A 21628-nucleotide genomic window follows, 5' to 3' on the forward strand; every position below is an offset into this window, starting at 1 on the left:
ATTATATTACACTCATACTCCTTATATATAAGTATCAACTATTTGAAAAAACATTACATGGTGCAACCTCAAAGAGATCATTGTAAATGTTAAAGAAGCATGAGACTATGCAATCTGAAAAAAACTTGGGGAATGCCATCACAAATTATTCTATTTTATTGTTTAACAACTCATTTGGAACAAACATGTAGCTCAAAACTCAATTGTTGAGATATTGTATTACCAGTGCCAAGCATGGGAAAATAACACATGAACACTTAGGTTTCTGCAATGATATTCTCCAATTTAACAGTTGATCAATTTATTTTGCAAAATACTTTTCATAGAGAGCTTGAGAGATGGCTAGAGCATCTCCTTTGGCCTTTACTGGGTAGAGCTCATTACCTTCCTGCCATTTGTTTGACTGTGAAATCCATTGTTTTCTCCACTCAATCAGCTTGAACTTCTCATTTTGTCTCAAGCTCTCTAACAAATGACTAAAATAAGTTGAAGCTCGAGGGAGATAGTAGCTTTCCACAAGTCCACTCCAAAACTTGTTGGCTAATCAGAAACCAGACAAATAGAAAACATCAAAAACAAGAATTAAATTGGAATAGTGTAGCAAAGTTTAAAAGGGCAGCTTTTACCATAATCATGGAGCTTACTCTGAGTAGTGGCATTGGTATCAAACCACATTGTCACTTGTGTCCTAGCATTCCATTCATACTGTGGAGAAAAGGTAAACGCATTAAACCATCTCATTTTCTTAGTGGACTGATACCTCAATGATAAGCAAGATGAGAATGACTTAATTTATGAACAACCAATGAATGAGAAATAAAATGAAACTTTGTATTGAAGGACAACAAAAATGTTCCCAGTAAAAACGCAATATCTGGAGGTGGATCTCTTGTCAGATGGAGATCCAACCCAATCTTCATCTGAATAACCACATTATCACAGTAGTGAGTAGAACATGCTAACTAGATAAAATTGAAATCATTAATTTCAACAAAATCCAAATGATTTGCTGAAAACAGGTGTCACTGTGAAGGATTGTTTGTAGGTAAACACCTGTCTCTTACCTGCTTTATCTCACTTGGATTGACTGCCAGTTTCTTAGCACTCTCAAGCCAAGTTCCAAGAAGAAAGTTATCATCCGAAGCAAGCAGTACATCAATATCTTTTATCAGTTGAAGGAACTTATTGCTGTGAAATTGCAAAGCTTCAATGTTCTTCTTCTGAAACGAAGAAACTGCCTTGTAGTATAACTGGTTTGCAAATTTTGATAATACTTGCCGTGTCAAGTCAACCAGGTCATACCTGTCAGAAAGATGACAGCACTTTTGATATAGTTGACCAAATCATTTTCTCTTTTTATCTCTCATGTTCATTGTGTGTGCATGGGCAAAGTTTTGTGCAAAGCAAAGTTTGACTTCTTCCCAATATAGAGCAAACTGGGAATTCACCAAATTTTGTCAGGTGAGACCTGAAACTTTATTCCTTCCTTTGATGAACATAAAACAGCACCAAACTTATAATCATTCCATTCATGAGAAGTGATTGACTTGCTTACTTTACATGGATTTCTATTTTCTATATAGATCAATGCACAAGTTTTGATCCTTAAGCTAGCATAGTATATTTTTATACCTCAAGAAAAGACCATATGATTATAAAATATTTATTCTGTTACTGACATTTTTTTCACGCAACATATCACTTTTGCAGGTTGGTCTAAGTTTGATGTCTTTTTTAAATGAAAATAAGGATGTTAAAGCATCAATGCACAGGGTATAATCCTAATTAGGTTAACATTTTTAGAAAGTGAAGTTTAAGTCTAACTCAACTTCACATACCGACTTTTAAGGTGAGGTTTGCATATACTATAATTTGGACATATCTCTAGTCCATGTGCAATCTCTAATATACCCCTTCACGTTAAGGATTGGACATCACAAGCCTGGGAATAGAGGGAGACCCAGTAGCAGATGACACCATAGGCCCAAACAAACCTAACTAATATAGACTCTAAGACCATCTTAGAAAGTATTAAGCTAACTCAATCTCAGAAACTAGCGTAAGGTGAGGTTTACAAACACTTATTCTATAATTTGGTTGTATCTCTAGTTGATGTAAGATCTCCAACAAACATTATAACTTGTAACAATGATCTGCAGCATTCCTGATAGCATATATAAAGGAAAAGAAATACAAAAGTGGGGGGACCCACTAGGAAAATCTCAAATGTGGAAGACCATCTCAACAAATCATAAGAAATATGAAGGAGAATTCCTTCCCACCAAATAAAATCAACACCTCTAATTCTATAATATAAGTTTGATGTCTAAAGTAGTGCATTATCCAACTATTGCTCTTAAATTGTTTTCCTGAACACTACTATTGACAAAGTAATTAAAAAGATTAATCTGGTATCATGACATGCAGAGAAATTGGTCTACCTTAGTCAAATATGGATGATGTGGATGTTTACAAAGTAGAAGTGATTTATTACAAAGAAAATTTTAACATTATATTACGCTTCATATTAATAATTGATAAGTGATTAAACAGAAATTAAATTTTTAGTATATACTAAATTCAATAGATTACCTATATGTGAGACTTGTAGAAAGATTCTTCCCACCTGCTAGGAATAGCTGTAATGCCTTAATTACATCATCAGAGGGGTACCACAAATGAGCCCGTGGCTTATCAGAAGGTGTTTCCTGCAATAAGTACCTTGTATTTACAGGTCGCAACAAGTTAATCTTCTTCTGGTTGTTGGATACGCCAGTTTCAGAATTTGATGGGTCCCAATCAGGAAACATTACAATGAAATCATGATTATGGTCCTGACATAACATAATTGACAAATTGTCCCAATCAATATTCATATTAGAAACTGATTTCAACAAAAGGAACTACAATACAACTCTATTCCTTCCCCATTATGGTCCTAAGATCTCCCACCACCCAAACATGCACAGACATCCAAACACACAAAAAGGTAATATTTGCTTGAACAAGAATGTCCAACGTAAGCAAAGGACCTAATATCTCACCAAAAAGTTTTACACATCAAGACAAGTCATTGTTTAATGAGGTGGTTCAACATTGATTACATTAATAAGGAGATATCATATGATTTAATAGGAAAATATCTTAGCAAATATTTCTCATTATTAGGTATTGATTTTGTTCCTTATTATTGTCTCTTCATTATAAACAAGACTTTTGCAAACAACTCTCAATATGGTATCATATTTCTATGTTTTTTTTCACTTCCTCTTCTCATCCCCTCCCTGCTCTCTGCACAGTACCTCATATCTACCCAGTCGGTCACCAGCTTCTCCGGCGTGATCCACCACTCTCTCTCTTTCCCTATATATATATATTAGTGTTCTTATATAAAATTAGTTGTTGTCTAGAGATTCTTTTTTTTTTTATTTCATTCATAAAAATTTCTTAATATTATTTAAGTTAGTATATATTTATTCTTACATTTGTTTATTTTTACTATATTTTTAGGGTAAAAAGTTGGTTCAGTACAACAAGTATTGACATATTTCATTTTTACTATAGTAAGGAAAAAAAGAATAATCTTAATACAATTTAATTCAGTTAGTTTTGTTTGAATTTCGTTAATGGTTGAGGTATTTGAGCACAATGGTCTTTTTTACTAGTTAATGCTTTTGTACTAAGATTGTTAATGCTTAGTACTAAGGTTGTTAATGCTTAGTACTAAGATTGTTATTTTTTTCTTATTGTACTAAAAACAAAATATATGAATATTTATTGTATTGAACCAACTATTTACCTTATTTTTTATATATAAAATTAGTTGTCATTTAAGGCTTCTTTTTATTTAATTTTTTTGAAAAGCAAAAAAGTTAAAATTAATATACAATATTTATTATATTCTTTAATTTTTTATCAAAATTAGTGGTTGTTTAAGGATTTTGTTTATTTTATCTTTTAGGTTATACAAGTTATGTACCTGGTATCTTAGAATTCATAATAAGATTTGATTGACCATTCAAAATACATGAAAAACAATTCATGATTTGAATCTCTATGGTAACGGTTCCTTGGGAGGAAAAGAAAGGGATAAAAAAAACCTAAAATTTCTTATACCATACAAGGAAGAGTTGTCTGAATGTTGTGTGTCTAATGCAAACCACAGAGTATGTATTCATACTAATTTACAAAATCAAACTCAATAAACTCTTGCCTATTAATCAGAATCATTGATCCAAATTTCCTAGGATCTGTAAGAGATAATGAATAATTACATTCTAACAATATTGATATGGTGTTATAATGCAGTAAAAAATATATGGCCTTATGTATACTAAAATACTTGGTCAAATACTAGTGCACTATACTACTAGAACAAGCATAAGACAACTGACATACAAGAAGACTTATTGTAATTAAATAAGGAAACAAATCATATAAGGTACTCTGAAATACTCTATAAGATGCAATAAAGATATTATACGAGATTATTACTAAACAGAAATTAGTACGTGAAATACATACTGCAATTCCGTCAGTACAATTGTAAATTGTATGATAAAGAATCTCCCAAGCAGCCTCAACTTCATGAACAACTTTACCATATCGTCTATTGCAATAACTCTTGATCCACTCCTACAAGGATAATAAAGTTCAATCCACGTACAAAGGTTTCAATGATATGTACAAAATTAATTTCGACAAATGATCCAAACCTATATTTTAAATGTGCATCAACTTGGTGTAGTTTAGGAGAAAATAATGATTTTCTTATTCATTTATTAATGGAGAGTTGAAAATTGCAATGATGGCATAAATCAGCAGAATTGGTTAGAGAACATATTTTGTAATTGGATTGGCCTTTTTCTCTCTCCTCTAAGGTTTTGGGTTGCAGGTGGTGTCAATTCCTTATGTGGGTGTGACTCATGTCTCATTGGTGTTTGAATCTCCCTAGTGAATCTCCTCTCGAGAGACAACAGTGGTATCAACCCATACTTTTTCTATGTTTCTTATCTATAAATACATAACCTTGTGTTCATTATACACAAGGGATTAAATGTTGAAGTTTAGAGCTGGAAATTGCATTTAGCAAAGGCTAGAATGTTCTTTGGGCTAAATGTGATTCTCAATTTATTGTCTAGGTGTTAAAGAACAAAAGTATTGTTCCTGGAAGCTTAGATATATGTGGTTGAATTGCTTTGAATCATCTAAACATATGACTCCTCAATTTACTCAGTTTTGGGGAGGGAGAATTAGTGAGTTGATAAGCTTACTGACTTTGGTTCTAGATCCCAGGATTTCTCTTGCTGGGACTGATTTCTTAAATCCTGTACTCTTTAGGGATAGATTTCCACTGCCACGCTATAGGTTTTCTTAGTGGGTTTTATCCTAATCACCCCACTTGTTTGTATGAATTTTTTACTTGTTTTTATGTTACTTCGGGTGATGCCAATGACTATGGTTATTTGTGGTGCCAACATAGTTGGGAAGCCAAAAAACATAATGCTTTAACACACACATCTTCTAATAAAACAAAGTATAATTAATGTAATTGTTGAATAGCCCACATCGACTAGAGATAAGGTCAAATTATAGTTTATGAGTAGGCGTAAAACTCACCTTGTAAGCCAGTATTGAGAGGTTGAGTTTCGTTTGAATTCCAATTTCTTAAGATGGTATTAGAGCCCCCCTAGTCCTAAGCTTAAGCTGTCTAGTCCTCGGCGTATTGAAGAACTCACATCGCCAAAGTAGTGTATGTAAGTGGAGGTATTGTGCTACACTCAATTGCTACATATGGGAGTTGACCCCCACACTAGAATTATGGGATTTTTTGGCCTATAGTTCTAAGGCAATGGACTCTCCAACTACAACCGTTAGCTGTTGTATGATTACTTGAAGAATCTAATCTATAAAATAAGAACATAGGAAACTAATATTGAGGGATTTTATTTTGCAATTTTAAAGTATACCAATTCACATGGCTGAGAGAATTTTCCAAGCAAATTCAAACAACTGCAGTAGAGAGCTTATGAACATTACCGGAACTTCAACTTTCTTGTCACGAAATGCCATTTCAGACATCAACTCATAAACAATGGGATTATGCTCTATTCCTTCCATGCACATACCAACACCTACCTGCCAAAAAATGACCAAAATTTTTAAAACAAAATGTGCTAGTCATAAATCAACATAATCACTCAATGTTCCTTTTTTCAGATAACATCTGAAGATATTTTATACTAAAACAAAGATAGAGTTACCGGCATGCTTGTCCCATTTTGGCTTCTAGGTTCTAACAAATAAAATCTCAAGTTATGTTGATATCATAAATGCCAATATGTTCATGTGATACGGGAAATATTGCCAGTACCATTGTTGAGTTTGCACTGAAACGAGCATCAACAGGCCCAGAAGAAATTGCATCAAGTGTTCCATACATTTCAATATTGCCACCAAAATTATGAAGCATACACCTGATGCAGAGTGTGATTGAGAAAGCTTAACTGTTTGGAATATTGTAATCCTGTATAGACCAGTAACAAGAGGTAACAAAGCACTAATTACCAGATATAAGGAGTACCATAAAACTGAGAAGAAGATTTCCATATTGGTTTTACATCAGCAAACAGATCAAGAACAACCATCTTTCCCAATGGAACAGAATGTAAAAGGGCCTGCACATATTATCACTCAATAAAAAAAATCAATTTGAAGATGGAGGGTTGGCATTAAACAGAATTACCTTGCAGACTGAAACCAGATAGAAGATGCAAACAAAAGATTTATAATGCATAAAGAATTTGATACATCAGTATTACGGGATCTTGATACTACCACCACATAGAAATAAGAAGTTAATGGTCATTTTGCCAAAATGATTTAGTAACTGAAGAAACTAATCATCATATTATTCTGAAATTTCATAACACTCACAAGAGAAGCCTTATTCATCTGAGCTCATCTTATTAATCTATATCTAAGCACATCTTACTAATCTATATTAGGTTAAAGCCCACTGATGATTAACTGAGTTTTAATGATATTAACTTTCTCAAGGGAAATAAATATGTAATGGAGGTATCTCTCTAATCTTATGAGAATCATTCTGCCAACAGTGAGTTTATAATTAATACAAATAAGAAGATTTCACCGAGATGAGGTTACAATAACTTGGTTTTTTCCTAACCAACACTGCCTTTATATTCCAGCTTTGCTTGACTCTATTTGGGAAATTACACAAAAATTACAATCTGGAAAGGGTAATATTTTGACCATTTCAGACTTATTAGAGCATAGAGTTTAACATTGCATCGTAATGTTGTATTTTCGCTTCATTTACTTTGCAATCTTTCAACTCATTATATTTTTCAGTTTAGCCTGATAAATGATAGTTAAATAGTAAGTTAATTAGAGGCTAGTTAACTACTAGATCAGCCATATAAAAAGACGTCAACTATTTAGTGTGTCTAACCATTCGTTCACTTGTAAAGAATCAAGTTCTCAATCCTTTGAAAAATTATGAACCCTGATATGGTATCAAGAGATAGGTGCCATTTTTTGATCTACTTTTACACTCAATTTATTAGAGTATCCTCCTTTGGTATCCACAGTTTGAACCGGTGCAGCATTTGCACAACCATCTTGCTAATCCACATTCCTCTAAAGTATCAAATCAATTCCTAATCACGATGCAGATCATGTCTCCAATTCATATCTTGCTCGGGAACAAGACCAACTATTACTTTCATGGCTCTAATCTTTAATTTCACATTACATGCTCTCAAGTGTTATTGTCATAATAACTTTAGGATTAAATCCATGTGTACTTCCTTTCAAATGCTGTAAGTTTTACAAGTATAAAATTTATTTTCTCCATTGCTAATTTTTTACAGTGTCAAAAGAGTCTATTTGATTCCCTCATATATTTCTGTAACTAAGTTTGATTCTGTAATAATTTTGTTTACCAATATATCTAGTAATTATTTAGTTTCATGTATAATTATTCTGTTCTTTTTTTATTTTTGCGTCTTTTAGATAATTCATTGTCATCTTATTCTATTTTCCTAATTTAGGATTTAGTTTTCCCAGTAGGAAATCACCTGATGTAAATGCCCATTATTAAAAAAAAAAAGGAATACTGCAGTTATTCATCAATAATATTCCACATTTTCTACTTGGCATTAGAGCTCGATCTCTCTCCACTGATTTACAGCAGTGACTGACAATTCCTCAGCTATTAGCTATGATCAATATTTGCAGCCTCCAAAACACGAACAAAGGGTAGTTTTTGGGAGATTCTCATTCTGCCAAAACCACCTCTTTTCGGCTTAATGGGTAAAACTATCTCTGGTTGTTCCAATTGATTCTGGTAGATGAAGCTGGCCAGATTTGTAGGATAAACTCTAAGAGGGATAATTCTGAACCAAATCAGATTGTACATGTTTTATGAAGTTTTCTATCTATATCTTGTTTCTTTTTTTTTTCCACCCTATTTATGGGAGATTTATTTTCCTTATTTGTAGCATAGTTGATCTACATAAATACTGGTTGTAACCCTATTCTGATTTCAAATAGAGAAAAAAAAAAAATTCAACCTAAATGGTATCAGAGTTTTGGTTCTGACCTCCTTTAATCATGGAGAAGACAGTGATGACCTTGCTCATGCTACTTCTAAGGTCCTGTGGATTCCTTAACTCTTTGCACTAAAAGTTCCTCACACTATTCCTCAAATTGTCTGTGATAATATAGAAATGGGATCTCTTCTTTGTTTGTGTGTTTAACAAGCACCTGCAAGTCCTTCATTTTCACACATTTATCAATATACAGATTTCACCCCTCTAGAGTATAGAGTTTCACTCTGCATCTTCGTGTTGTATTTTCCCTTTGTCTACATTGTAGTCACTCAGGTCCATTGTATTTTTTAGTTTAGGTTCTACAACTATCTAACAATTGTCATTTAGTTAGAGGTTAGTTAACAACTAGTTCAGCTATATAAAGCTAACATCAAATGTTAAGTGTGTAATCATTTGTTCACTTGTAAAGAAATCATTTTCTCTTCTCTCTATTCTCTGAAAATTTATGAACCCTAATTACGCTACACAAATGAATTTCATATAGAAGACAAGTGGCTTAAGCTTCTTTGGTAGGGCTTATATACTCAAGGAAACGGGAAGGTATCTTGTCTGTTTCTGATGTCATACTTTAATTTGAGGTGGCTTCCAAAATGAAGAGTCAGAGTAGAAGAGCCAGCCCTGCAAATTCATATATATTTGTTAGATACAAATAACTGTATAAGGGAAATAAAAAATTTCACCAAAAAACTGGATAAATAAGATAATTGTAACTCTTCAGCAATGCGAGCAACTATAATATAAAGCATCCAAAGAAGAAGAAACAAAAATTAAATGCATCATGCCTGTGATTAGGGAGTACAGAGTATTTATGTTCTCTGTGCTATATTTATTTTGTAACTTTCCACGTAGTAGCTAGAACTACAAACCTTAGTAAAAAATAAATCTACTTCAGAAAACTGGAAATATAAATCTATACTGAGAAAACGAAAAAAAATGGGATTTAACGAAATTATAAATCAATGAAACTATATGTGTGATCGAAGGCCTATTGCCTAGAAACAATGTTGTACGTATTCACCCTCTTTGTCCGCTATTTGCCTAGTTGGGATCTTAAAAAAGTGAAAATGACTTTAATATAAAACTGTCAAGAAAAACTTACAAGAAATTTACACAGAATAACAAAAATAATATTTATAATAACATATTTGAACTGGGTAATGAGAAGGATATCGTTGAAGATAATGGAGGTATCAAGCTAGTTTATCTTTAAGGGTTAGAGAATAAGGCTCTTGTGTACTTTATATTCAAGATCATTTTAGAGCAGTTGTTCCTAGAATTGAGATGCCTATAAAATTAGAATTAAATAACACATGGTGTCGATGGGATTAGCAGCAGTTATGACAATTATTTGGCAGACAATAGGAAATACTCAAATTATAGGGTATTGTGATGCAGATTGGACTAACTATCCCATTGATAGAGGGCCTAACACAGGATATTATGTATTCATATTGTATTTTGGAAGGGCAAGAAACAAAATGTTATTGTCTGATCCAGTGCAGAAGCTGCTTATAAATATATGGCTGTGACTACTTGTGTAGATTAAACAACTCCTTCAAGAGATTGAATTGTCTTGATCTCTAGTCAATGCGGGATCTCCAACACACTCCTCGTGCCGAGACTACCAACTCGTGCGTGAGACTATATATTATGGGTGGTCTGATAACGGCCTGATGGGGGGTGGCCTAATAAGGCCAACAAACTCTCACTAGGATAGGTTCTAAATGGCTTTGATACCATATTAAGAAGTGAACTTTAAGCCTAACTCAACCTCATAAAACCGGCTTATAAGGTGAGTTTGCACCCACTATGAAATAATGTCCTAATATCTAGTCGATGTAGGATCTCCAACAATCTCTAATGACCAACTTGCATATATTATCGCTAAGAAATTGAGAGCCTAGAATTCAGTTAGGTTCCAAGCTTAGTGCATACAATTTATATGCTCCAGCTTGAGGGGAGTGTTAAAATTATGATTGTTATTGAATTGTACAACTTAGATAAAGCTGTTTTTTTTTTGGGTGTATGTACCTAGCCCAAGCATTGAGTGTTATAGGGTATATACCTTTTCCTTGTAATGTACTATTGTTATTGTATTGAACAACTTAGATAAAGCTGCTTTTTTGGGTGTATGTACCTAGCCCAAGAATTGAGTGTTATAGGGTATACCTTTTCCTTGTAATGTACTATTCTCTCTTTCATGTAACTTATATGCTCTAGTATAAGAGGAAGTGTTAGAAAAATATCACTTCCTATTGTATATACTGACTACTTTCTCTTAAACTTTGGAATTCAAACTCTCAAGTCTATTAATTGATTGTTTTGTTTAATTAAGTTCAGTTATGTATTTTAAGAGCTGTTATTTTATACAAGGTCAGACGGTAGGTAGTTATTAAGTTTTTAGGAGAAGTTACTATGTAAAATTTGTATAGAAAATACCCTGTGTGAAAGAAGTGGGGAGAGAAGTGCATGTGAAAGTTTTTCCATCAGTGTTACTCTCTGTAGGGATTGTTACAACTCTAGGGCAGTTCCTGATGTAATTTTCTGTTTAATTAGTGAGTCTAAATACCAAATTTCAGTCTTCTATCAGGTACATAAGGAATTAAAAGGGAAACCAGAAGATCCTGAAGCATACTTGCATTAACCAGACAGCATCCTTGTCACCTTTGGAAATCCCTTTATATACTGCAGCTCCAAGAGTTGATATATATTCCGGATCATTGGTAGGCGGGGTGTTTTCGTTAAATGTGTCACTGCAGTTAAAAATATAGTATGTATGTTGGCAACCAAGAGAATAAAAAAAACACTCCAGCAAGTTACAACATTGCATATGTGTGGTTAAGACTAATTTAAAAATGTCAACTACTTTGTGACAGTGCATGTTGAAAAATGGAAAATCCTAATTAGAAAAAAAGGAATAATAGATTGACATGGTAGATCATCAACTTGTAACCAGACTGTCCAAGAGAAAAAAAAATAGTGTTAAGTGTGGAATATAAGTGAGTCTACCAGTTGTAAATGTCCGTTACATCCCCATATTCTGTAAAATTAAAAAAAAAATGTCAGGATTGAGGTAGGCAGTGCCAAGGACAAGAGGAGAGAAAAAAGCACAGAACATTGTAGTCATCACCCAAAGACTAGCCTTTTATAGCAAACACATTCACCTTAAATTTAAAAAGAAGTAAAGAAAGTGATAGATCCTAGTATTCACACTAGTAGAAAAGTAAACAGTATAGAGCAATGTTCTAATTATAGGAATGTAAGAAGAGAGAGTAGAGGTGAGATTGAAAAGAAAACAAAAACTCACAACTCTTATACTCTACCTCAAGATCTAAGCCTCTTAGAATTACTTTCACAGATTCAATACTCCTTCATCCCCTCCCTCCACCATACTCATAACTCTTCCCATTCTTCCCACACTCACTTCTTTAAAGGCCCACCTGACAGTTGTCTCAGAGTCCTCCCATTCCCCTTAACTGATTTCAACACATTTACATGTCTCATCACAAAACCTTTAAGCAACTGTGCTTTTATTGAGGTTATATTACGATTGAAGTAAACAGTAGTGTAGGAATCCCAAAAATGACATGAATAGCCATATAAGAAAAAGTGGGGGAAAGAAAAAAAAAATAAACACACCTTTAATCTGTTTCCTTATGAAAGCCTCCCCTATTTCAACAAATAAAGGATCAGAGGCATCAAGAAGGTAAGTACAGCACCAGCGAGGATCACTGTCAACAGTATTCCTGGAAAACAATAATAAAAAGCCTCCAATGGTAATTACATGGTAGACATGAAGCTTTTAAACTCAAAAAAGGTCTTTATGAACAACAAATAAAAACAAACCAGTTACTAAAAAAGCATTATACACTAGGATAGAATAATGTTTACTTCATGCATTGTATTGCCAACAATTGTACGTGCTTTTATTTTAAATTTAAATTTCAAATAAGAATGATAGAAGGTTTAGGTAGGTAAGATCAAGATCAAATTATTCATATATGTTTAATTTTATCCTCCATTATTCTAGGGAATTTAAATACTTAAGATTAGGAATCAAACTAATGTGAGGTGGGAACTGTAGCTACCCGCCCTAGATGAAAATTCCACCCATAACCACTCCATTACCCTCAACACACCTCATCACACCTAGGACTGGACTTCTCAATCATGGAACTAGATATTTGTATATTGTCCTATAATGGTCCGATAGCAGGTAGCACAATAAGCTTAACAAACCTCACTAGGTGATATCATCTTAGAAATTAAACTTTAAACCGAACTAAACTTTACAAAATCAGTTTGTAAGATGAGGTTTACACTCACTTATATCTATAATTTAGTCATATATCTAGTCGATGTGGGATCTCTAACGCACATATATCCATGGATATCTCCCAAAATATATAAAAAAGAGAGATAATATTTTACACATTTGTACATCATTTTTCTATGATAATATAAGTGTATAAGATTTACATTTTTGCAAAAATAAAATTATTCAAATTATCTAAGAATCACTCCCTCTAAAGTATGTATTCAAATAAAACTAAACTCCAAAACATAAATTGTCTATAGACATATATATATATATATATATATATATATATATATATATTAATAAAAAAAATATTTAACATGAATGACATACCCACGGGTACATATAGGATGACATCCACCCATATTTTTTTACATTATCAGTCCCTATTTAGTCCGTGTTTGGATAACCACCAAAATTGATTCTGACTCCTAAAGTCACATCCAAAAACTAAAAAAGTAGAAGTAACCACTCGTTGCTTTGGCTTTCAACATGAAATTGAAATCAATTACGAGGAATTGAATCTAATCCAAAATTTAGATTATTCAAATCTGATTTATTTAACTCTCCTCTATTTTCTCTCTATCTTTTCCTCAAATTTATTTTGTAATTAGGGTGCTCAAATATTTCCTTGCCATCTCTGGCTATATAACTCAAGAATTTTGATCAATAAATAATAACAAAGATCATTTTCTTCTCCTAAAATTACAAGTATGTTAAAGTGATTCACAAATCAATGTTAATTGCATATAGTTTCACAAGAACTATTATTTAGGAAATCACACCAGATTTACATTTTGCCTACGAAATTGTGCTCATTTTTGTTTCTTAGGTTGTGATAAAATTGAAGGGAGGCAAGATAATGGAATTAATTTCTATTGTTTGGTGGGGGAGAAGGGAGTGAAAATAATTTTAAAATTAGAAAAGCCACTGTACTATTTCTCACCTATTTGCATTAATCTCTACCTCTTTTCTATCTCCTATTCATTTCATTTCATTTCAATAACACGTTCAACTTTCACTTTATTTCTCGCTTATTTTCATTCAACCTTTTTATTTTCATCCATCTTATTTCTCTCTTCTCAGCCAAACAATGGAGGGCTTAGTCTATTAAAAGTCTATATATAGATTTTCTACATGACTTAAGTACTGTACAGTGCGCACTCAATCAATTTCAATACACTTCTTTGGAATTCTTCAGCAAATCATGCAAGCTAAAAATTAACAGAAAAATATGATTGAAAAATGAACAAGCAAATAAAAGAGAAGTGAAATACCAGTCACCAAGTCTAGTTATTTTTGCCGAAGGGAATATCCTTTTCAAAGCGGCTGGAACATTCCCAGAGAAGGATGGAAGAACTAGAACAAAGTCAATGTTAAATCAGAGCACCAAATTTAGAAAATGAGGAAAACATTTCCAGACAGCAAAACCACTTTTCCCTCAGTGAATCTGGATGCCTCAGTGAAAATCACAAAGCCACACTCATATACATGTTAATATTAAAAAGAATGAAACGGAAAACAAAACTTCAGCTTTTATGGTGAAAATATACCTGGTGTCATCCCCAACTCCAGCATTCGAGAGATTATCTGTTTCTGTAACACCAATTGTTGATCTAACCAATTTTGAGATAAAGGCCCACCCCAGCTGTGAAATGATAGATCTCATTAGAAACCAAAGTACATTCAGTTCAGAAGTGTTATTATATATGATTTATTAGTAGTTTTTTTAGCAGTTTGATCATTTGGCTCTGTTTCCTATTTTTTGATAGTCATCCTTTCAATAAAAGACATTAGGGTAGGTGTTTTCAAAAATTTCATTAAACTGTTTATTTTTTAATTTTGGTTCTCTAAAGCTAAAATAAAAGAAAACAGTGCCAGACCCATTGTTATATTCTTTCGTACTGCAAATTTCCAGATTTGGAATCAAGGAAGATGATTAGCAATGCTAAGAAATGTGCAAAGCAATACATCTTTACAGTTCTAACAGTCCTGATGAACAAGCTGAGGTTGCAAGTATCACTTGCAGTTATTTCAGCTCCATGTGATAACCAAGTGTAAAATTGTCACAGCATAGACTAGGTCATCCAAATCTCCCAATAGCTAAAAAGGATGTTTCCAATTTGAAAATAGACAATAGTTGTAGCATCCAATATACAATTTCATTTCTTATGATTCTTAGAATGTAAGTTTTGAGTCTAACTCAATCCACAAAACCAGCTTGTAAAGCGAGGTTTATATCTTGGGAAGATGTGGGATCTCCAACATATTCTCTCACACCAAGGACTAGACATCTTGAGCGTAGAACAAGACTTTTGTAAGTGCCCCAACAGGACCAACAATCCTTGATAAGGTTGAATCTAATACCATCTTAGAATGCAAGTTTTAGACCTAACTCAACCCCACAAAAATGGTTTTGTAAGCTAAGATTTGTACTCACTTATATACTTTATTTAAGTCATATCTCTCAATGATGTAGAATCTCCAACAATGACTATTCCTTCTTAGTAAGTGGGTTTACGTCTAACTCAACTTCACAAAATCGGCTTGTAAGATAAGGATTGCATCCTACTTATATGTTATAATCAAGTTTTTCAACTATTGAAGTTGGAAACGTCTGTGAAGTAGAAGCCATGGAAACTGAAACTTAACAAGAGCAACAAGCAAATTGTGAGGAACAATGCACGAGATGTGAAGCAAAGAACAATTGATGAGACTACAATTAGCAAGGACGATCACATAACATTGAATAAAAAATGATCACATAACATTGAATCAAAATCGATCATAGAACCATGAGAATGAAAAAGTAGGGAACAATTGACGAAACCAAGAACAACGACCACAGAACCACAAATTAGAGACAATTGCAGAATCACGAGAACAAATGAAGAACCAAAGAACAATTGACAATCGCAGAAGCAAGCAAATTGTGAAGAAAAAATGCTCAAGATGCAAAGCAAAGAACAATTGACAAAACCGCAATCAACAAGGATGATCACAAAACATCGAATAAAAAAACAATCACAGAACTCTAATCGAAGACGATCGCATGAGATGAAGATGGATCATTGAGAAAAACTCTAGATGCCATCTAAGAGAAACTGAATTGAACTGAGAATTTTTTTAGTTTCATTCACACATATAATATTAGGAGTACATATATCAGCTACTTGTAAACACATCTAGATACATTTAGCTATTGTTTTGTAAAACTGACAGTTGTACAAAAACTAACAACTTATTTCTACTAACAGTGGCATAATAGCCCCAAAAAACTTGACTAGGATAGGCTCTGAACCATATTAGCAAATGGGTTTATGTCTAACTCAACCTCACAAAATCGGCACACCTCACTTATATATTATAATTTGACCTTATTTCTAGTCGATGTGGGATCTTCAACATTCCTCTATTGGGTATTCGGTATTTGTCGCATTAGAAGAAAGCATTTCTTGATGGTGACATGGATGCAGAACAAGTCTACCTAGGCAATCCCACCAGACCTTGAGTTTAAGAACAACAGAAACAAGGTCTGCAAACTTCCAATGATTTTGAAACTGTACCACCAAACAATAACTTCTTTTTGTTAATTTTTCTCCAACCATTATAATTTTCTTAATATTTTTCAATGTATAAAAATTTCAGCAGGGGCGTCCTCCTTTTTGCAACATGAAATATGAATGAAAAATGAATATGAAACTCAAAACAACTAAATTTGCTAGACCATTTCCTAGGCTTCTATACAATTGAAAACCAACGATGGGGTTTACATACTGTTTTCACCTACCCATGTAAGTTTCCCATGCGAGCCCAAGCAAGGAAAGCAGGTCCACCGAAGAAATTATTCAAGTCGACTGAAGTAATGTTAAAATCCTACAATTAGAAGACACTAGTCAAATAACTATTAAAAGAGGTCAAAATAATAATTAGTTATTCTGATGAGAATAAATGATATCAACAAGATTCAAGCAATGCATCTAAATTTTTGTAGGCGATCAGGTAAAGATTCCAATAATTACATAGTGTTAAGAGTCATGTGTATCTCAATGTGGCCATGTTTTCCCACACCGCTTCATATAATTCCTATATGTTATACAGCAGGTATACTCCCTCATTAACAACAATAATAGTAACAATAGTAAGTATGAAAAACATTAATAGTAAAGGAAGAAAAAAGTCCAAGAGCAGAGCAAGCAAAGCAGCTAAGAGTACCACTTTACCCCGGACATGTGATGCTGGTAAGCATTGCTCTTTAAACTTCTAGAACTTTACCAAATATTATTTACTGAACTGATTTTATACAGGCCTCCCAAAGTGTCTGGGTTATCAGAAGTTTTCTTTTATGTTAGGTTTAGAGTAAGTGAAAAGAGAGTTTCTACTATTCTCTGTACCGACTTACCTCGTACATAAGGTGCAGAATTCCATTATAACACTATACTATTAATCTATTTCTGGTCCAGTTTTATCATTTTCAACAACATATGCTTAAGGACATGCCAAATAAACACCCGTTCTCTATAATTCATCTAAGCTTAAGCACATATCGCATAATCAATCACAGTAACAAAACCGAAATGAAAACAAGCAACAAATCATACTTGATGCAATGCAGCAAAAGTTAGAATGAGAGGTTGGGAAAAAAGCAACAAAAAAACTGATATCACTAATAATAATTTGAATAAAAAAACTGAATTTCTAATACGGTAACATGTATCTAGGTACAAAATGATTTAATGAGTAAATACTATCTGATTGGGAAAAAAGCTTTATATAGCATCTTTGGCTCAGTTAATACCCTCAAACTAAGGGGTTCATTTTCTTAAACCCAGCTGTATCCAGATTGTTTCCAAACAAGCATGTAAATAGCACTTCACCTTAAAAACCTTTTGCCAAATTGTTTCCTGCCCAGTAAATGCCAAGGGTAGGTTCACCCCCTGAAGTGCCATCCAGTCTACCTCTTTTTCCCACCTTTCCCAGTCCCACCAAACATATGAATCTGCAAAGAACCAAGAAGAATAGTCAGCTTCTGATCTTTGCTTGTAAAGGCACATTCGGCCTTAATATGAGGAAATAATGTCAGTTGAAAATCCAATATTTGCTACACACAAATGGATTTGTAAGGTAAACATGGGAAGACCAACTCATCCAACTTAACAGTCTTACATTTACCAATCGGAGGAAATATAAGATGGTTATTTATATGTCTAAGGGAATCTAGCATTACCTTAAAACTTCCTTCTGATTTTTATAAATCTTGATAGGAACTTCAACAGCATTTTTCTTTAGCACAAATATGTTAGGCTACCGATCTGATCTTCAGAACGTACCTAATTTTATTTTTTGCAAGTGTTGAGGTATAGTTTTCCTCCTTTTTATTTTACTTTCTTGTATAGAAGTAGCTTGTGTTTTTCTTTCAACCAACTGAAAATTGTCAGTTACTTAGATCTTGAGATATAAATACATGTTGCAATTCAGTTGTAGGTGGGTTGAATTCATTTTCACACAATAACAGAATTTCTTGTCCTCCTCTCTATCTCTTTTTCTCAAACTTCATCCCCTTTTGGAACAACTGACTAACAAGATCATCATCACCCTTTTTGGAAACAAAGTTTTAAACATTGCCACTTGTTAGCTACTCAACTACATCAATTCAAATTCTCAGAATGGAAATGAGAGAAATGTCTTGGTCCTCAGAAAGTTGATTTTGATACTCACAACTAGAGGTAACAACATTTTGGTAATAATTCCATGGAACAGGGCGTTTAATCTTCACACCCTCATCTTTTAAACGGGGTAGTGACCCTGGTTCAGGGACTGAAGTTGTCTGAATGCCACCTGTCTTATCCCATGAGACATGAGCACCGCACCAATACTTAAGATACCAATGGAGACCAGATGCAATCTCAACAGCAGTGGTTCCTCTAATGCTGACAAATATACAAATACATGACAGTATCAGATTAATATTGAAGTACAGCAAAACAGACTAAATGTTCATATCCATGAGCAGATGATTACAATGCAGGAAATTTTACCACAGGTAGAACAAATCAAGAACCCCATTAGCATTATAACATGAAAATCAAGTTTAAATATACGAAATGAAAAGAGAAAGAAGAATCAAACCAAGTTGCAACTTGTAAATAAAAGAAATACAACCACCTCATAATGTTTAAAAAACTTGGAACTCAGGAGGAACAAAAAACAACATTAATCACTCATAATCTTAAGCATAAATTTCTCCTCACATACACAATCTCGGGCTCATTCTGGCTTGATTTCTTGTGATTGTTTATTAGAAAACAACTGTCTCCGCCACAGACATCCTGAAAATTGTAAAAATCACATTCTAACATTCAATCATAAAAAATGAGAGCAAATGCAGACTCTAACAAGTTGGCAGACTAACAAAGATAAAAGGGTCATAGGAAAAAGACCTTGGACACTATTTTGAACTCAAAACTGGACAAATGGGTAGGAAGCAGTCTTTTGAGAAGACCAACGGCTGCGGCTTCTTGCACCGATGAAGCTGCCCTTTTGGAGTCCAAGCGTTGAAGCAAAGGCTCCATGACTCCATACTTAGACAGTGCCACCGGCAGTGAAGGGATAAGAATCAGAATCAGAAACACAAATCCCAACTTCAACATTTTTTCTTCTTCCCACAAAGACAAAGGAAAATGTGTTGATACCTATGCCATGGTTTTTGGTTTAGACACCCAAATGGGTACTACGTTGACATTGGTCTCTGTGGGTATTGTCGACACGCACACAAATAAACAAAAATAATTATTTAAACAACAAATGTAACTACATTGTCTACATCTATATTTAATCTTTATCCACATTAATATATTAATCTAATGTTATTTGGCTACCTATGTTATTATTGTTATTATAATATAATTAATTTTTTTATTTGAAGAAAAATATAGATTAAACAAAATAAGATATATCCTCTCTTTTTTTTACATATAATATTTGTATTGTATGTGATTAACATATTAATATGACCGAAATAATGTTTGGTCGAAATCATTTTGATAAATCATATAAGAAACAATAAGTTTAGAATGATTTTAGAAAACCTTGTCGAATATATGTGGGAAACCTAAAACGATAAATAAATAAAAATAATTAAAACAAATTAAATACACTAATCAATTTGTATCTTCATCCACTTCTAAAATTAATCTTGAAAGTCATGTTAATCCAACACACTTCAAACAATATCCTCATCCACTTCTATAAATAGGTTGACACTATCAAGTAAAATTTAAGTTTTCAATAGCATTAAATAGTCTAACCATTGAATACTGACTTGAGCGTCAAAAAATATTTTGCAGGTACTCCCCATTTTGACTGAGACCTAAGAAGGAATCAAAAAGTAGGACAATTAAATCAACAAGGTAGAGACAAAGACACATTCTCGATCCCTACAAGAAAAATTGGCACCAATCATGGGATAGGGAAGAAAGAATAATGAAGAATTTGATGGTATCTACTACAAGGAATATGACTAACAACCAAAGATCTGCACACGCAAGAGTAACCAAGACCGAACACATGATTCTACTTTTGGCTCTTTATAAGGAAATGACCGAAATAAAGCAAAGGAATGTAGAAGAAATCAAGGAGATTAGAAGGGACTCACTTGTCAAAACCCTAGGAGGAAAAATACAAAAAATCGATGACTAAAAATATGTCCCCACGACCTCGAGCACCCCCAACTATGGTAACTCATACATTGGAGGCAAATCACAATTTCACACATGGCGACCACTTTAGTAATATTGGGAGGTGCTCGACGACACTCTTTCATTGACATAATAATGAACTTCAAACTTGCTCTTAATTGAAAAGGTTTAAGTATCGACCAATATGATGAAACAATCGACTTCGATGAATATGTTAATGTATATGTGACCCAAATGGGCCTTTACACTTTGGATGACATGGTGCATAGTCATGTTTCCCCTACATCTCTAAAAGGGGCAACGTTGAGCTGATTTACCCGTCTTCCACCATTCTCTATCGACTGCTTTGAAATCTTAGTAACCAAATCTAGAATGCGGTTTGGAACAAGTTGGTCATACCATCTAGCGTTGATTGCTCTCATCAACATCTAACAAGAGAAAGGAGAGTCTAGAGAGGTTCGGGAACATGCTTTGAATATCTAAAACCCAAGCTCAATGGTGGCCTTCCATTATATGGTGATTGATATGTCGGGAGCCAACCCCGATATTATCACACATAAATTCTCAATCTACAACGAAGCTAGGTCACAAAAGAAGAGAAAATTGGGAGAAGAAAAATAAAGTGTAGCCAAGGCAGAAACTAAGTTACTCGAAGTTAGATTCATCTAGGAAGCTCAATACGCGTGGCTTGCAAATGTAGTCATTGTAAAGAAAGCAAATGATAAATGGAGAATGTGCATATATTACACCAACCTTAAAAAGATGTGTCCAAAGGATATTTATCCTTTACCAAACATAGACCAACTTGTCCATGGGTAGTAGGGCACAATATTTTAAACTTTATTGATGCATACTCTTGATATGACAAATTCACATGCATCTAAGAGACAAGGAGAAGACGATTTTTATGATGGATAATGCTAATTACTTTTATGAGGTCATGCCTTTTGGCCTAAAAAACGTCGAAGCAACATACC

At 33.4% G+C, this 21628-nt stretch overlaps 1 protein-coding gene across 2 annotated transcripts; it reads right to left on the reverse strand.

Annotated features, from left to right (window-relative positions):
- Window positions 1–133: 133 nt before the first annotated feature.
- Window positions 134–19766, reverse strand: LOC137834765 (alpha-N-acetylglucosaminidase). Of its 2 annotated transcripts, none has more exons than XM_068642943.1 (19): window positions 19395–19766; window positions 19210–19283; window positions 18673–18884; window positions 17832–17953; window positions 16745–16830; window positions 14508–14602; window positions 14232–14313; window positions 12276–12382; window positions 11646–11676; window positions 11272–11389; window positions 9204–9254; window positions 6568–6677; window positions 6374–6476; window positions 6040–6138; window positions 4525–4635; window positions 2593–2834; window positions 1065–1302; window positions 627–705; window positions 134–540 (listed from the first exon to the last, which is right to left on the reverse strand). In XM_068642943.1, exons 1-19 carry the CDS (start codon window positions 19602–19604, stop codon window positions 302–304), a joined length of 2409 nt encoding a protein of 802 aa, XP_068499044.1. In that variant the 5' UTR covers window positions 19605–19766; the 3' UTR covers window positions 134–301. The 2 variants fall into 2 exon arrangements, with proteins under 2 accessions (XP_068499044.1, XP_068499045.1); XM_068642944.1 differs by having other exon boundaries at window positions 645–705; window positions 19395–19756.
- Between the last annotated feature and the right edge of the window lie 1862 nt (window positions 19767–21628).

The sequence above is a fragment of the Phaseolus vulgaris genome, chromosome 5, assembly GCF_000499845.2.
Source record: "Phaseolus vulgaris cultivar G19833 chromosome 5, P. vulgaris v2.0, whole genome shotgun sequence".
Classification (NCBI taxonomy): domain Eukaryota; kingdom Viridiplantae; phylum Streptophyta; class Magnoliopsida; order Fabales; family Fabaceae; genus Phaseolus; species Phaseolus vulgaris.